Genomic DNA, 17,828 nt, shown 5'->3' with positions numbered 1-17,828 from the left:
GTCTGGGAACCTGATTCCTCCAGCTACGTTTTTCTTTCTCAAAATTGCTTTGGCTATTCGGGGTCTTTGTGTTTCCACACAAGTTGTGAAATTTTTTGTTCTAGTTCTGTGAAAAATGCCATTGGTCATATGATAGGGATTGCATTGACTCTGTAGATTGCTTTGGGTAGTATAGACATTTCACAATGTTGATTCTTCCAATCCAAGAACATGGTATATCTCTGCATCTGTTTGTATCATCTTTAATTTCTTTCATGAGTGTCTTATAGTTTTCTGCATACAGATCTTTTGTCTCCTTAGGTAGGTTTTCTCCTAGGTATTTTATTCTTTTTGTTGCAATGGTAAATGAGAGTGTTTCCTTAATTTCTCTTTCAGATTTTTCATCATTAGTGTATAGGAATGCAAGAGGTTTCTGTGCATTAATTTTGTATCCTTCTACTTTACCAAATTCATTGATTAGCTCTAGTAGTTTTCTGGTAGCATCTTTAGGATTCTCTATGTATAGTATCATGTCATCTGCAAACAGTGACAGCTTTACTTCTTCTTTTTCGATTTGGATTCCATTTATTTCTTTTTCTTCTCTGATTGCTGTGGCTAAAACTTCCAAAACTATATTGAATAATAATGGTGAGAGTGGACAACCTTGTCTTGTTCCTGATCTTAGTGGAAATGGTTTCCATTTTTCATCATTGAGAGTGATGTTGGCTGTGGTTTTGTCATATATGGCCTTTATTACGTTGAGGTAAGTTCCCTCTATGCCTACTTTCAGGAGGGTTTTTTTAAATCATAAATGGGTGTTGAATTTTGTCAAAAGCTTTTTCTGCATCTATGAGGTGATCATATGGTTTTTCTCCAATTTGTTAATATGGTTTATCACATTGATTGATTTGCGTATATTGAAGAATCCTTGCATTCCTGGAATAAACCCTACTTGATCATGGTGTATGATCCTTTTAATGTGCTGTTGGATTCTGTTTGCTAGTATTTTGTTGAGGATTTTTGCATCTATGTTCATCAGTGATATTGGCCTGTAGTTTTCTTTCTTTGTGACATCTTTGTCTGGTTTTGGTATCAGGGTGATGGTGGCCTCGTAGATTGAGTTTGGAAGTGTTCCTCCCTCTGCCATATTTTGGAAGAGTTTGAGAAGGATAGGTGTTATCTCTTCTCTAAATGTTTGATAGAATTCACCTGGCAAGCCATCTGGTCCTGGGCTTTTGTTTGTTGGAAGACTTTTATTCACATTTTCAATTTCAGTGCTTTTGATTGGTCTGTTTATATTTTCTCTTTCTTCCTGGCTCAGTCTTGGCAGGTTGTGCATTTCTAAGAATTTGTCCATTTCTTCCAGGTTGTCCATTTTATTGGCATATAGTTGCTTGTAGTAATCTCTCATGATCCTTTGTATTTCTGTAGTGTCAGTTGTTACTTCTCCTTTTTCATTTCTAATTCTATTGATTTGAGTCTTCTCCCTCTTTCTCTTGATGAGTCTGGGTAATGGTTTATCAATTTTGTTTATCTTCTCAAAGAACCAGCTTTTAGTTTTGTTGATCTTTGCTATTGTTTCCTTCATTTATTTCTGATCTGATCTTTACGATTTCTTTCCTTTTGCGAACTTTGGGGTTTTTTTTGTTCTTTCTCTAATTGCTCTAGGTGTAAGGTTAGGGTGTTCATTTGAGATGTTTCTTGTACCTTGAGGTAGAATTGTATTGCCATAAACTTCCCTCTTAGAGCTGCTTTTGCTGCATCCCATAGGTTTTGGGTCATCGTGTTTTCATTGTCATTTGTTTCTAGGTATTTTTTGATTTCCTCTTTGGTTTCTTCAGTGATCTCTTGGTTATTAAGTTGTATATTGTTTAGCCTCCATGTGTTTGTATTTTTTACAGGTTGTTTCCTGTAATTGATGTCTAGTCTCATAGCGTTGTGGTCGGAAAAGATACTTGATACGATTTCAATTTTCTTAAATTTACCAAGGCTTTATTTGTGACCCAAGGTATGATCTATACTGGAGAATGTTCCATGAGCACTTGAGAAGAAGGTGTATTCTGTTGTTTTTGGATGGAATGTCCTATAAATATCAATTAAGTCCATCTTGTTTAATGTATCATTTAAAGCTTGTGTTTCCTTATTTATTTTCATTTTGGATGATCTGTCCATTGGTGAAAGTGGGGTGTTAAAGTCCCCAGTATGATTGTGTTACTGTCGATTTCCTCTTTTATGGCTCTTAGAATTTGCGTTATGTATTGAGGTGCTCCTATGTTGGGTGCATAAACATTTACAATTATTATATCTTCTTCTTGGATCGATCCCTTGATCGTTATGTCTTTGTCTCTTGTAATAGTCTTTATTTGAAAGTCTATTTTGTCTGATATGACAATTGCTACTCCACCTTTCTTTTGATTTCCATTTGCATGGAATATCTTTTTCCATCCCCTCACTTTCAGTCTGTATGTGTCCCTAGGTCTGAAGTGGGTCTCTTGTAGACAGCATATGTATGGGTCTTGTTTTTGTATCCATTCAGCCAATCCATGTCTTTTGGTTGGAGCATTTAATCCATTTACATTTGAGGTAATTTTCGATATGTATGTTCCTATTACCATTTTCTTAATTGTTTTGGGTTTGTTATTGTAGTTCTGTTCCTTCTCTTGTGTTTCCTGCCTAGAGAAGTTCTTTTAGCATTTGTTGTAAAGCTCGTTTGGTGGTGCTGAATTCTCTTAACTTTTGCTTGTCTGTAAAGGTTTTAATTTCTCCATCGAATCTGAATGAGATCCTTGCTGGGTAGAGTAATCTTGGTTGTAGGTTTTTCCCTTCCATCACTTTCAGTATGTCCTGCCACTCTCTTCTTGCTTGCAGAGTTTCTGCTGAAAGATCAGTTGTTAGCTTATAGGAATTCCCTTGTATGTTGTTTGTTGTTTTTCCCTTGCTGCTTTAAATATTTTTTCTTTGTATTTAATTTTTGATAGTTTGATTAATATGTGAATTGGCGTGTTTCTCCTTGGATTTATCCTGTATGGGACTCTCTGCGCTTGATTGACTATTTCCTTTCCCATATTAGGGAAGTTTTCAACCATAATCGCTTCAGATATTTTCTCAGTCCCTTTCTTTTTCTCTTCGTCTTCTGGGACCCCTATAATTCGAATGTTGGTGCATTTAATGCTGTCCCAGATGTCTCTGAGATTGTCCTCAATTCTTTTCATTCTTTTTTTCTTTATTCTGCTCTGCAGTAGTTATTTCCACTATTTTATCTTCTAAGTCACTTATCTGTTCTTCTGCCTCAGTTATTCTGCTATTGATCCCTTCTAGAGAATTTTTAATTTCATTTATTGTGTTGTTCATCATTGTTTGTTTGCTCTTTAGTTCTTTTAGGTCCTTGTTAAACGTTTCTTGTATTTTCTCCATTCTATTTCCAATTTTAGCATCATCTTTACTCTCCCTATTCTGAATTCTTTTTCAGGTATACTGCCTCTTTCCTCTTCATTTGTTTGGTCTGGTGAGTTTTTACGTTGCTGCTTTATCTGCTGTGTGTTTCTCTGTTTTGTCATTTTGCTTAACTTACTGTGTTTGGGGTCTCCTTTTCACATTCTGCAGGTTCGTACTTCCCATTGTTTTTGGTGTCTTACCCCAGTGGTTAAGGTTGGTTCAGTGGGTTGTGTAGGCTTCCTGGTGGAGGGGACTAGTGCCTGTGTTCTGGTGGATGAGTCTGATCTTGTCTTTCTGTTGGGCAGCACCGCATCTTGTGGTGTGTTTTGGGGTGTCTGTGAACTGAGTATGATTTTAGGCAGCCTCTCTGCTAATAGGTGGGGTTTAGTTCCTTTCTTGCTGGTTGTTTGGCATAGGGTGTCCAGCACTGTAGTTTGCTTGTTGTTGAGTAGAGCTGGGTCTTAGCGTTGAGGTGGAGATCTTTGGGAGAGCTTTCGCCATTTGATATTACGTGGAGCCGAGAGCTCTGGTGGACCAATGTCCTGAACTCGGCTCTCCCACTTCAGAGGCACAGGCCTGACCCCCAGTCGGAGCACCAAGACCCTGTCATCCACACGGTAGATCCGCAGTTGATCATAAAATGATATAACTCAGGAACAGCCAGATGAAAGGGATGCATAGGGCAAGGCACGGGGAATGGGAGCAGAGTTCCCATGCCCTCTTCAGGCACACCACTCTCCCAGCACCTTCATGTGTTCACCAACCCAGAAGCTCCTGTTCTGTGACTGATTTTAAATTGGCAGTTACTTTTTTCTCTGTGTACTTACAGCATGGCAGGCAAATGAAGTTTTGAATTTGCTTTTGCGGGGGCTGTCTGGCAAGTGTTGCTTATTTCTGAGAAGCTAAACACACTTGATTTATGGTAGCATTAGAGCATCAATCTGCCCCCTTGTCATATGGGCCCACATCTTCTATGTTACAGCCCAAGGTTTGATGTCAGGTGACTTGTGCAATCTGCCTGGTGGCAGAAGGATGGGGATCAGTATTTTGGGATATACCTCTACTGAAAGATTTTGAGGAATTTTCTTTCACCATCCACAACCCTACAATTATGATTATGCCACCATAACCAGAAAGCATGATATTTTACCATGTAGAGAGAGGGCCAGATGAAAATATACCCTACAGCAATGCGCACACCTTGGTGGTGGTGCATTTTCTCAGCCAAGACTGTAATGAGATCATCAGTGGAAGGATTGAGAGGGTGAAGAAGGATGCTCTTTATAGCGACCACAGATCTCTTTAGTGCACTGGGAGCCGCCAGTTGCTCTTTTCTCAGAATTCATATATTCATTCAGCAAGCTGTGGGGAACATCTATGCTGCACCTGGCCCCATGCTAGATGCTCAAGACACAATGGTGACCAGGGCAGACAGGCCTCCAACTTCAGGGCAGTGATAGTTTAATAGAAAGGATGGACAGAATAAATAAAAGTTGTTTCACATTTCAAGTTCTTTTGATGGAAACAAGGAAGGACCTGAGATAAATAACAAGAGGGATAGGTATCCTTTGGAGAAGGTATTCAAGGAAGGCCTTGCAGAGAAGGTAACATTTATGCTAAGTTAAAGGAGGGGCAGTAGCAAGTAATGCGAAGGGTGGAAGAAGGAATATTTGGGACACAAGGACCACAGGACATATTGTTAATCCACGGAGAATCTGGGGGAGAGGGGCTGAGGAGCACAGAGATCAGGCTCCATGCCACCTACTTCGGGTCCCCACCTGAGTGTGGGCAGTGACAAGACAGGCCAGGACTGTCCTTGAGAGACTAGGATGCACAGGCAAGACGAGCTGAAGGGAAACTGATGGCACTAGCATTCTACACAGACTGTAGACAGACCAAGTCTTGGAAGCTCAAGTTACGATTAAGTAAAATCTAACTAGGTGGGGGATGGAGAAGCTTCCAGAATCCAAGAGGTCAGAGAGTGAACCAAAGAAGTCCTCCAGAATAGGCCATGTAAACTCTGGTTTTAGGTGACCCAGGCTCAGCCGTGTTTATCATGATCTTAAGGAAATCAGCAGCCTGCGAGTGAACAGTGCCCTTTACTGAGAGCAGGGTGCAGGGGCCGCTGCGCAAGGTACGGGCACAGGGCAGGGGGCGTGAGGGCGGCCTCTGTAAGGGCTTGCTGCAGGCACGCACTGAGAAAACCCTCGGTGATGGAGGCTATAGAAGGAAGGATGGTGGGCGATGGTGCTGTAGGGGGAAACCTGGCAGTAGGGGCAAGGACAGGGTTGGCCCACTCCCTGAATCAAACCACTGAGCAGTTATTCAGTTTATTTTCCTTATAGAGGCCCTTCCCTTGAAACAAGGTAACCCAACCTGCATTCACACTCAGGGAGAAAATGGGTTTTCAGTAGGATTTTGAGGGACAGTTGGCTGTGGCTTTGCAGAGGGCTCCCCCAACAGCGGTTCCATTTGCCTCAAATGAACACAGGCATCTTAGGGAACATCCACCCACTGAGTGGATGCTGTGCCAGCCTCACCCCAAGCCCACCCCTGCGGCTGTAATCTTCACAACAGCCCCATAGGTAACGGTTACTATCCCAGTTTACAGATATGACAGCTGAGGCTCAGAATGTTTCTGCAGCTCGCCCAAGGGCTCACTATGAGTGAGTGACAGAACTGGACTTTTCACCCGGTTTTCACCCTTCCACACCTGCATTTTCTGACATTGGGAGGCCCCTCTTGGGGAGCTGCTCAAGTGACTCCCTTTCTGAGGGAAGACAGTTTACTAACCCCTCTTCGTGACTGGAAGCCTGGAACTTCGTGATGCTTTGTGAAACCCCTGGGAATCCGGGCGTGGATGGTCTGATGCCAAGGACTCAGGTGTCCCCTTTTCTCTCGCTCTCCATACAGTGCTCCAGAAACTGCAGCGGGGGCTTCCAGATCCGGGAGATTCAGTGTGTGGACCGGGACCACCGCAGCCTGAGACAATTTCACTGCCAGTTCCTGGCTGGCCCTCCTCCTCCACTGAGCATGAGCTGTAACCTGGAGCCCTGCGAGGAGTGGCAGGTGGAGCCTTGGAGCCAGGTACGGTGCCTAGTACACTATCCGGACAACCTGGCAACCATGAATCTCTGTGTTACTTTGTGAGTCTAGATGTCGGGGAAGACCACACGTGTATCAATCCAGCGCCAAGCCTCCACTCAGCCACCTTCCACTGGGTGTGTTACTGAACCAAACTTGGGTCACTTGTCCATACACAGTAAAGCCGATCTACTGACACCAGGTGGTGGTGAAGGAAAGTGCAGCGTTTATTGCAGGCGCCAAGCAAGGAGTCCAGGTAGCTAGTGCTCAAAAGGCCTGAACTCCTCGAAGGCTTTCAGGGAAACGTTTTTAAAGACAGGGTGAGGGAGGGGGGTTGTGATCAGCTTGTGGGCATTCTTATGATTGGTTGGTGGTGCGGTAATGGGGAGTCAACAACATCAGCATCACAAACCTTCTGGTTCCAACCCGTCTGAGGTCTACATGCTTGTGGGCACCATACAGTTAACTTCTTCCACCTGGTGGGTGTTTCAGTCTCTGCAAAACAGCTCAAAAGATGTGGCTCAGAATATTATCTATAGTCCTTGAGGAGGAACTAAAGGTCCTTGGCTTTGTTTAATAGCTAAACTATTATTATTTTGTTTTCCTTTCTGAGTTTTCTCACCTCGCTGATTAAATTTACTCTTTGGAGATCGAGGAAGGCCTAGGAGGCTAAAGTGTTTCTATAGACAAGAGGCAGGTGGAGAACATGATGGGGTGAGAGGGCGAGGCTGTTCTGGGAAAGCCCCATAGGGTCCTGCTCGGTGACAGGTGGGAAGGCTGGGCAGGTCCAGCAACTTGAAGGCTATGTTGTGTGCTTTAAACTGTGACTGCTCAATGGTTTATTACAACCTAGTCTCAATGGATATACTGGGGAATCGGGGTCCCTCTGGGGAGATGTACATGTACCACTGTGGTCAGAGGCATTTAGGACAGAGCATCACCACATGCCCCTCTTAGGCTTCTGCAGTGGGGCTGGGGGCAATGGTCAGATCCTTTCCACACACAGTATTTAATTTCAGAGTTCCACCTCTCAGTTAAATGCCCAGATCCTCATTTACACAAATAAAAAGAGGTGTGTGTGTGTGTGTGTCCATCCTGTTTTGTGAGGGCTGAGGCTCTGCTGCGTCTTTGTCCTACTTCAGTACATGGAAACAAATTACTCTTCCTTGGTGAGGTATAATGATTTCATTTGCCCATTGGCCTCAGTAGCTTAAAAAAAAAAAAAGAATACTCCCAGCTGTACCCATGTATGGTGGAAAGAAGAGGGAAAGAAAGAATGCAGCACGTTTTGAGTGTGTCCATACACTGGACACTTTACCTACAATACTTGTTTTAATTATCACAACAACCTGGATGTTAGGCCTTATTAATTCCACTTTATAGGTGAAGAAATTGAGACTCAGAGGTTAAGAAGTGTACATGAGGTCATACAACTAGAAAATAAATGGTGGAGTATTAAATTCAAGCTTAAGGCTGACTCTGATGCCTGTACTCTTTCTACTGTAGAATTTAGTCCAGTGGACATGGAGCAAAGAGCGAACTGAGGAGAAAGAGTGAGTCGATAAGTATTTGGGGGGAAACTTACCACATGCCAAGGAAGGGAAGATAAAGAACCACAAGTGTAGGATACAGAATTAGTGTTCAACCCTGGAAGACTGAGCCCCCTCAAGCTTCTTACTGTCTGCTGGGTCAAGCAGCCATGTTGATTCCTGAGGCCCTGGTTCAATACCTGGTGTTTTCTGGGGCAAAAACCACCACTGTCCCCTCTTCTGCTTCCTTCCCTGTCCAGCTCTGGAGGACATAAAGTACCTGCTACTCCCATGCTTTGAACTTAGGCCTCCATGTCTGCTGGGCCTGGTGACAGCTTCCAGAATCCTGGCATTTGCAGAGGCGCTTAGATTGCCTTATCAGAGAAATTGCATTTGCAAGTTATCCAAGATGAGCAATCATATATGCTCTCTGGTTGTGAAAAAGATGTATTCTATATGCTTCCTCAGTAGCTTCTGGGAGCCCAATCATGAGCCTGTTTCCTGAAGGCCTCCCAACGTCCTCCTTTCTAAATTGCTCTGTTCTGAGCAAACCACAAAGTTGGAAGACTTCCCTCTGAAGGAGCAGTAAAGACAGAAAATGCTGAAGTTGGTTGAACATTTCCCTGGCAATGTTGAGGGACTATTAGGGACTGGGCACCTTTAGGTGCTTTCCCTGAGCCATCATGATGATGCTCTGTCTGTACATACTATCTAACAGATGGCTGCGTGGGAATGTTCTGGGGCCTTGCGGTGAATGTCAGCCAGCCCAGACTACTTGCAATGGAAGATGCATTTCAACTGTAGAGATGTCTCCACTGGTTCTCAAACTTTAGAAAACTTTAGCATGTTTCAGCATCACCTGGAGGGTTTGTCAGCACACAGATGTCTGGACCTCACGCCCACAGTGTCCAGTTCAGAGGTCTGGGGTAGGGCCTGAAGTTTTGCATTTCTAACAAGTACCCAGAGATGCTGAAGTTGCTGCTTTGGGGACCACACTTTAAGAACCACTAATTTATACCTTCTTTATCCACCCTTTCCTGGAGGTTACTTGGCCAGGTGGCCCTGGATCTATATGCACAAATGTAGGTATGCAACAGGATCCCAAGTGTGGAATTTCTCTCCTTCCCTCCTCATATAGGGTTAAAAACAGTGAATAAGTGGGAAAAGATCCATGTTGGAATACTGTGAAAGCAATAGATTAGTTCTTTTATTGAGCAGAAAATGTTAAGTGTATATAATTTCCCTCTTTTCTATGGTTACCATCACACATACAGTGCCTGTAGTGATAGGCATGATATTGGCAATCATAATTGTTTTGTTGTTGTTACCATGTCATAATTAAGATTTTTCAAAGTACTAAGATCTTTCAAAGTACTTTTCAAGTACTCAAAAGCATTCTTCAAAGATTCTTGGTGAATTATTTACCTTCCTCTTAGAAACCTCAGGAAAATGAGACAATACAACTTAGAAAATTATTCTGGTGAGCAAAAACTTGACATGTTTTAGAATTATATCCCTTCAGGAATCCAACTTGTCATCTCGAACTTATTTTGTAAGCATTACAGCCAGTTCATCAGACCCTTAGAAAACCTATAACATCACTATTCCAAAGATGGACAAATTTAATTCTAAAGCTTTATATAGTGGGGAAAGAAGGCTGAATCCTGTTTTAATAGATGAACAAAATTGCGTTGTAGAAGTATGCGCTCCATTAGGGCTGTCACAACTAATCAGAATAAAAACATCTACATTTTACATTTTGGTTTCTAGACCAGAATTCCTTCCATTTGACATACTGAACTATTTAGCATCTTCTGATTTTTTTCCCCTCCTCTTATCCCCAGAATTTCCTTTATCAGTCTCCTTTCTTTAAGTCTTGTTTCACCGCTGTTTTTGTTTCTGGTATTGCTTTTTGGCTTCAACAACAAAAATATTTCTTTCTCACAGTTCTAGAGGCTAAAAGTCTGAGATCAAGGTGTTGGCAGGATTGGTTTCTTCAGAGGCCTGACTCCTTGGTTTGTAGATGGCTGTCTTCTCCTTTGTCTTCTGTCGTTTTCCCTCCATGTGTGTCTGTGTCCTAATCTCCTCTTCCTATAAGTACACCAGTCATAATGGGTTAGGGCCATTATGAAAAGTACGCAAGTAAAATGACATCATTTTACTTTCATTACCTGTTTAAAGACTCTTCCTCCAAATACATCACATTTTGAGGTACTGGGGGGTTAGGACTTCAAAATACAAATTTTGGGGGAACACAATTTAGCCCATGACAAGCATAGCAAAGATACTAGCAGGGTATGTATCTTGGCAGTGTGAAAGGTTGAATTTTGTTGTTGTTGTAGTGGCGGTTGTTTATTTAATGTGTTCTTAATAATCCACCCTAAATTCAGGTCTTGATGACTCTTTTTTTAACTTAAATTTAGTTGACATACAATAATACGTAAATTTCAAGTGTACTATATGATGCTTTGACATTTGCATACATTATGAAATGATCATCACACTCTAGTAACCATCTGTCCCCATAATAAGTTATTTCAATATTATTGATTATATTCCTTATGTTGTATATTACATCCCTATAATGTATTTATTATACATCAGGAGGTTTGTACCTCTTAATCCCCTTCACCTATTTCCCCCCTACCCCACACCTCTACCTTCTGTCAAACACCAGAATTTGTTCTCTGTATCTATGTGTCTCTTTTCATTTTGTTTTGTCTGTTTGTTTTGTTTTTACATTCCACATGTAAGTGAGATCATGCGGTATTTGTCTTTCTTTGTCTGACTTATTTCACTTCTAGATCCATCCATGTTGTCCTAGGTGGCAAGATTTTATTTTTTATGGCTGAGTAGTATTCCATTTTGTGTGTGTGTGTACACGTACACACCACGTCTTCTTTATCCATTCATCAATGGACACTTACATTGCTTCCATACCTTCTGTTATAAATAATGTTGCAGTGAACATTGAGGTGCATATATCTCTTTGAATTGGTGTTTGTTTTCTTCAGGAAATACCCAAGTGTGAAATTGCTGGATCATATGGCAGTTCTATTTTTAATTCTTGGAGGAACCTCCATACAGTTTTCCATAATGACTACCCCAATTTAAATTCCCACCAACAAGGCACAGGGGTTCCCTTTTCTCCACATCCTGGCCAAGATTTGTTATTTGTTGTTTTTTTTGATGCTAGCCATTCTGCCAGCTGTGAGGTGATAACTCATTGTGGTTTTGATTTGTATTTCCCTGATGATTATTGATGCTGAGCATCTTTTCACATTGCTGTTTGCCATCTGTCTGTCTTCTTTGGAAAAATTTCTATTTGGGTCCTCTGCCCATTTTTTAATCAGGCTGTATGTTTTTTGATGTTGACTTGTATGAGTTCTTTGTATATTTTTTATATTAGCCCCTTATCAAATATATTGTTTGCAAATAGCTTCTCCCATTCAGTAGGCAGCCTTTTCATTTTGTTGATATTTTACTTCACTGTGCAAAAGCTTTTTAGTTTGATGTAGTCTCATTTGTTTATTTTTGCTTTTCTTTCTGTTGCCTGAAGAGACAGATATATATATATATATATATATATATATATATATAACTAAAACCAATGTCAAAGAATGTATCTACAGCCTATGTTTTCTTCAAGAAGTTTTATAGTTTCAGGTCTTACATTTAAATTTTAAATCCATTTTGAGTTTATTTTTGTATATGGTGTGAAAAAGTAGTCCAGTTTTTCCAACACCTTTTATTGAAGAGGCTGTCTAGTCCCCATTGTATATTCTTGCCACCTTTGTCATAGATTAGTTGACCATATAAGTATGGGTTTATTTCTGGACTCTCTATCCTGTTACATAGAACTATGTGTCTGTTTTTGTGCCAGTACCATACTGTTTTGATTACCATAGCCTTGTAGTATAGTTGGAAATCAGGGCATGTGACACCTCCACCTTTCTTCTTTCTCAGGATTGTTTTGCCTATTCGAGGTCTTTTGTGTTTCCATACAAATTTAAGAATTATTTGTTCTAGTTCTGTGAAAAACGTCATTGGTATTTTGATAGGGATTGCACTGAATCTGTAGATTTCCTTGGATAGTATAGTCATTTTAACTATATTAATTCTTCCAACCCATGAGCACGGTGTATCTTTCCAGTTGTTTGTGTCATCTTCAGTTGCTTTCATCAGTGTCTTATAGTTTTCCAAGTACAAGTCTTTTACTTCCTTGGTTAGATTTATTCCTTGGTATTTTATTCTTTTTGATATAGTTGTAAATTGGATTGTTCCTTAATTTCTTTTCCTGCTAGTTCATTTTTAGTTACAGAAATGCAACAGATTTCTGTATATTTATTTTATATCCTGCAACTTTATCAAATTCATTGATGAGCTTTAGTAGTTTTTTGGTGGCATCTTTAGGATTTTCTATGTATAGTATCATGTCATCTGCAAACAGTGACAGTTTTACTTCTTCCTTTCCAATATGGATTCCTCTTATTTTCTTGTCTGATTGTTGTGGCTAGGACTTCCAATACTATGTTGAATAAAAGTGACAAGAGTGGGCATCCTTGTCTTATACCTGATCTTAGGGGAAATGGTTACAGCTTTTTACTGTTGAGTATGATGTTCGCTATAGGTTTGTCATGTACGGCCTTTATTATGTTGAGGTATGTTCCCTGTACCCACTTTGTTGACAGTTTTTATTATAAATGGATGTTGAATTTTGTGAAAAGCCTTTTCTGCATCTATTGATGTGATCATGATTATTTTTATTCAGTTTGTTAATGTGGTGTATCACATTGATTTTGAATCAAAAACAATCCTTTTATCCCTGGGATAAATCCCACTTGATCATGGTGTATGATCCTTTTAATGTATCATTAGATATTTTTTTCTAATATTTTGGGGGGAATTTTTGCATCTATGTTGATCAGTGATATTGGTTTGTAATTTTCTTTTTTTATTTAACTTCTTTATTGGAGTATAATTGCTTTACAATGGTGTGTTAGTTTCTGCTGTATAACAAAGTGAATCAACTATACATATACATATATCCCCATATCTCCTCCCTCTTGCGTCTCCCTCCCACCCTCCCTATCCCACCCCCCTTGGTGGTCACAAAGCACCGAGCTGATCTCCCTGTGCTATGCAGCTGCTTCCTACTAGCTATCTATTTTACATTTGGTAGTATTTATAAGTCCATGCCACTCTCTCACATCATCCCAGCTTACCCTTCTTCCTCCACGTGTCCTCAAGTCCATTCTCTATGTCTGCATCTTTATTCCTGTCCTGACCTTAGGTTCTTTAGAACCTTTTTTTTAAATTTAGATTCCATATATATATGTTAGCATATGGTATTTGTTTTTCTCTTTCTGACTTACTTCACTCTGTATGACAGACTCTAGGTCCATCCACCTCACTACAAATAACTCAATTTTGTTTCTTTTTATGGCTGAGTAATATTCCATTGTGTATATGTGCCACATCTTCTTTATCCATTCATCTGTCGATGGACACTTAGGTTGCTTCCATATCTTGGCTATTGTAAAGAGAGCTGCAAGGAACATTGTGGTACCTGACTCTTTTTGAATTATGGTTTTCTCAGCGTATATACCCAGTAGTGGGATTGCTGGGTCGTATGATAGTTCGATTTTTAGTTTTTTTAAAGAACCTCCATACTGTTCTCCATAGTGCTGTATCAATTTACATTCCCATCAACAGTGCAAGAGGGTTCCCTTTTCTCCACATCCTCTCAAGCATTTACTGTTTGTAGATTTTTTGATGATGGCCATTCTGACTAGTGTGAGGTGATACCTCATTGTAGTTTTGATTTGCATTTCTCAGAGGTCTCTTAAACTATCCTCATATTTAAAAATTCTTTCCTTTTTCTGTTCAGCTTGGGTGATTTCCACTCCTCTTTCAGTTTGCTGCTATGTTCCTCTGTATCATCTAATCTACTGTTGATTCTTTCTAATGTACTTCATATCTCAGTTATTGTATTCTTTACCTCTGTCTTGTCCTTCTTTATATTTTCTAACTCTTTGTTGAAATTCTCACCTTATTCATTAATTCTTCTTCTGAGTTTGTTGAGCATTTTTATGATCTTTACCCTTGAACTCTTTATGAGGTAGATTTGCTTACCTCCACTTCATTTAGTTCTTTTTCTGAGATTTTGTTTTGTTCCTTAATTTGGAACATATTCCTCTGACTCCTCATTTTGCCTAATTCTCTGTGTTTATTTCTATGTATTAGGTAGGTTGGTTACATTTCCCAATCTTACAGAAGTGGCCTTATGTACGATATGTCCAGTGGGGCAACAGCACACTCACCTCTGGTCACTAGAGCTGTGTGCCCTATGTGGGCTGCATGGGCCCTTCTATTGTGGTGGGACCAACTACTGTAGGAGCTCTGGTAGGTGGGCTTTTTCCTGATCTGGTTGATTCCTAGGCCCTGCCTCATCTGGTGGCTGCTGGCATGCTGATGGGAAGGGCCAGCTCATAACATGGCTAGCTGCATGGCCTGGTGATCTTGGAGCTACTGTTGGCCCACTGGTGGGTGGGGCAAGGTTCCAGTGCAGGTGGCAGTGGGCCCTGTGGGGTCCGTGTCTGGAGCTTACCTGCTGGTGGAAGGGCTGAGTCCTGGGGCTTGTTTCACCTTTGTCATTTGAAATGACAGAGTGGTCATTGTAAGGAACCTGGCACAGATGTTCCAGATTCCAATAGAGATACTCATATTCTTAATAACATTGTACACAGCAAAAATAATAGTAAAAGCATTTAAAGAAAATATAATTCTATTGAGTTTTTCTGTCTTTTCTTGAGTTCTTTATTTAAAAATTAATAATAGCTGTTTTGGAAAGGTAAATTCTTTATTCTAGCATACTTTGATGAAAAACATCTAAATACACATGATTGTGAATTCAGACAGACACTAGGAACACGTTTTGGTGATTAGACGAAGCTACCTAGATTTGGAGTTAATATAGCTGGGCCTAACTGTTGCTACCAACTTTGTGATGTACTGCAATAAGCTAGGCCTTATCTCAAGTAATGCTGAACCAGTGATTACCAAACTGAGTTTTTAATCCCCACTTGAAATATTCAGTAATCATGAATATTTGTTCAGTAATCATGGGAATTTCTGCTCTAAAGATAGGTTATATTTTATACTATATACATGTATATCTTTGTAACTTAATAATATGTCATAGAAAAAAAATGCTTCTTCCAGACTTACCTGGAAACATTCATTTTTTAATTTCCAAACTGAAAAAGGAAAAATGAACCCTCTTACTAAATAATTAGTGGGGAATGGGTTGACATACAAGGTGTGGAACTAGAGATGAACTGTCAAGTATTTTTTCTAAATAAAGTAAACATTTATTCAGCATCTACTGAATATTCACATCTGCCAGGTGCAGTGTCAGGCACTGAAGATACAGTGAAAAAAGGCACGTCCCTACCCTTTATCTCTGAAAATGACACCATGTGATTTTTACCTGACTTTGTCCCTGTTGTGGACCAGTGTTCCAGGTCATGTGGAGGCGGAATTCAGAAGAGAGGAGTGACTTGTCCAGGAGGGCTGTGTGACTGGACGAAAAGGCCCACATCCATTGCACCCTGCAATGGGCACCCTTGCTGTCACTGGGCCACTGGGAACTGGGACCTGGTAAGAGTCAGTTATAATCTCTTTCATTTATTTTTTTAAAATAGCATTTGTTTCCTTTTGATTTTAAAAGTCATATATAATCCCTGTAAATGTTCAATGTATACATTGATTTAAAGTGTGTTTCTATATATTTCAGTTCTGTATTTTACTTTTCTGCTCTCTAATACGTCTAAGTCTGCTAAAACTTGACCCATGGCTGACATGGTGGTCAGTGTTAACTATCCTGAGTTCAGAAGAGAAAAAGATCAAATACTTTCAAAAGAGCAAAGATCAAATACCGAAAACTAGCCCAAAGGCACAAAGCCTAAGGAAAAGTGATTTGGGGTCCTAACATCTTGGATCCTCTGGCTTTTTGCAGAGCAAATAGGAGTTGCATGTGCCCTGAAGCTTGAGGCTTAGCATGATTTAGTGAATTTCAGGTCTCTTGTCAACCTGCAGATTATCAGTTTGCTAGATGGCCAGCATGTTTGATGGAAGGACAAATAGTTAAATTGTAAATGAGAGAAAGATTTATGATTCTTATAAAGTTTATTGTAGAAATAAGACTATCAGTGACACTGAAAATAAAAAAATTCTTCCACAGACAGATTCTTCCATCACTCTGACTTATTGTATCCTAGGTTCTCTAGAAAATAAAGCTGAGGCAAAATCTAATACTTTATAAGGAAATACAATGTCAGGGAATCAGGAGTGACAGAAAAGAGGAAGGAGGCAGGGAAGGAGGAGAATCAAGTATGAGGTGGGGCATTACCAGGCTGACCATTTTTCCTAACTGACCACTGCTTGGTGTCAAGAGCAACTGATTGCCTGCTCTCGAAAGAAGGTCTTTTAAAAGCTGTTTGAACTACTGTCTCTTGGAGCAGTTTGTCCAGAGGCAGGAAGAGAGGAGATTATCTACCGGCTCCTATCTCCCAGGATTGTGTAAAAAGTCTCCCCTTAGATGGGTAGCACCCCCCATTGTCCTGGGTTATTTATGTGTGGGCAGGTCCCACTGTGTCTCACATCTCATTGACAACAAGAAAATCCATTGTCAGGGTAAGAGGCACACAGCAAGGGCATGCATGAAGTGCAGGCCAATGAGTTGTGCTTCCATGAAGCTGGTTCCCACCTCAGCTGGGGCCCATCAAAGGCCAACATCTGGGAGACCGGTGAGCCAAGAGGATCTGATATACTAACCCCGCAACTATTAATATTTTTTTAAGTAACTTGTTCTTGTGTAAGTATATTTTGATGGTTATAATTATAACAGAGGCTAATGCAGTATTTTACCAAACGTAATCCCAAGATATTTTTAGGTTGCTATGTTCTTAGCAGTTGTCGTTGTTATAGTTGTGTAGTTATACCTGCAGAGCCATGATCAATTTGAATGCTAGCAGGTACTTTTTTTTTTTTTTTTTTTTTGATTTATTTTTGGCTGCCTTGGGTCTTTGTTGCTGTGTGCGGGCTTTCTCTAGTTGCGGCTAGAGGGGGCTACTCTTCATTGTGGTGCGTGGGCTTCTCATTGTGGTGGCTTCTCTTGTGGAGCACAGGCTCTAGGTGCGCAGGCTTCAGTAGCTGTGGCACGCGGGCTCAGTAGTTGTGGCTCACGGGCTCTAGAGCGCAGACTCAATAGTTGTGGCACACGGGCTTAGTTGCTCTGCGGCATGTGAGATCTTCCCGGACCAGGGCTCGAACCCCTGTCCCCTGTATTAGCAGACGGATTCTTAACCACTGCACCACCAGGGAAAGTCCTGTGGCATGTACTCTTAGAAAAGGCTCCTGCTGGTGCATCCAACTCAAGGTTGTATTGGTCTCTTCCCACTCAAATCCAGGAAGAACAAGATGACTTGTTATTGCTAAAGGACCATTGTACATTAATCAGTTAGCCTGCAACAAATAAAAATACATATTTTACTATTTTTATAGCTTAAAAAATGCCTAGTAGACAATGAAGAATGACATCAACCATTCCCTTAGACAGAACCCATAGTATTTTCTATGAATGCCCTATATTAATTGGCATCTAATGCTGATTCACGATGAATTGGCAAAGGAGATTCTGGTGTCTGGGCAAGCTTCTGGCTATGCATTCTACTAAGCTGTCTGCCAGGTCCAGGACCAGTTTTCACCCTACCCCCATGGGTCATGTGAACAACAGAA

The 17,828-nt window shown here is 40.6% G+C and overlaps 1 protein-coding gene across 1 annotated transcript in view; it reads left to right on the top strand.

The window, feature by feature from the left end:
* The window catches only part of ADAMTS12 (ADAM metallopeptidase with thrombospondin type 1 motif 12), a 393,951-nt gene that overhangs the window by 341,407 nt on the left and 34,716 nt on the right, over nt 1-17,828 (top strand). The window contains exons 20-21 of the mRNA XM_067730476.1: nt 6,328-6,501; nt 15,546-15,689. Of these exons, the coding sequence (XP_067586577.1) occupies nt 6,328-6,501; nt 15,546-15,689 (318 nt within the window). The remainder of the gene's footprint in view (nt 1-6,327; nt 6,502-15,545; nt 15,690-17,828) is intronic.

The sequence above is a fragment of the Pseudorca crassidens genome, chromosome 3 (genome assembly GCF_039906515.1).
Source record: "Pseudorca crassidens isolate mPseCra1 chromosome 3, mPseCra1.hap1, whole genome shotgun sequence".
NCBI classification, from domain to species: domain Eukaryota; kingdom Metazoa; phylum Chordata; class Mammalia; order Artiodactyla; family Delphinidae; genus Pseudorca; species Pseudorca crassidens.
Note: the sequence above shows the minus strand (reverse complement) of the source record. Positions and strands in the feature narration are given on the sequence as shown.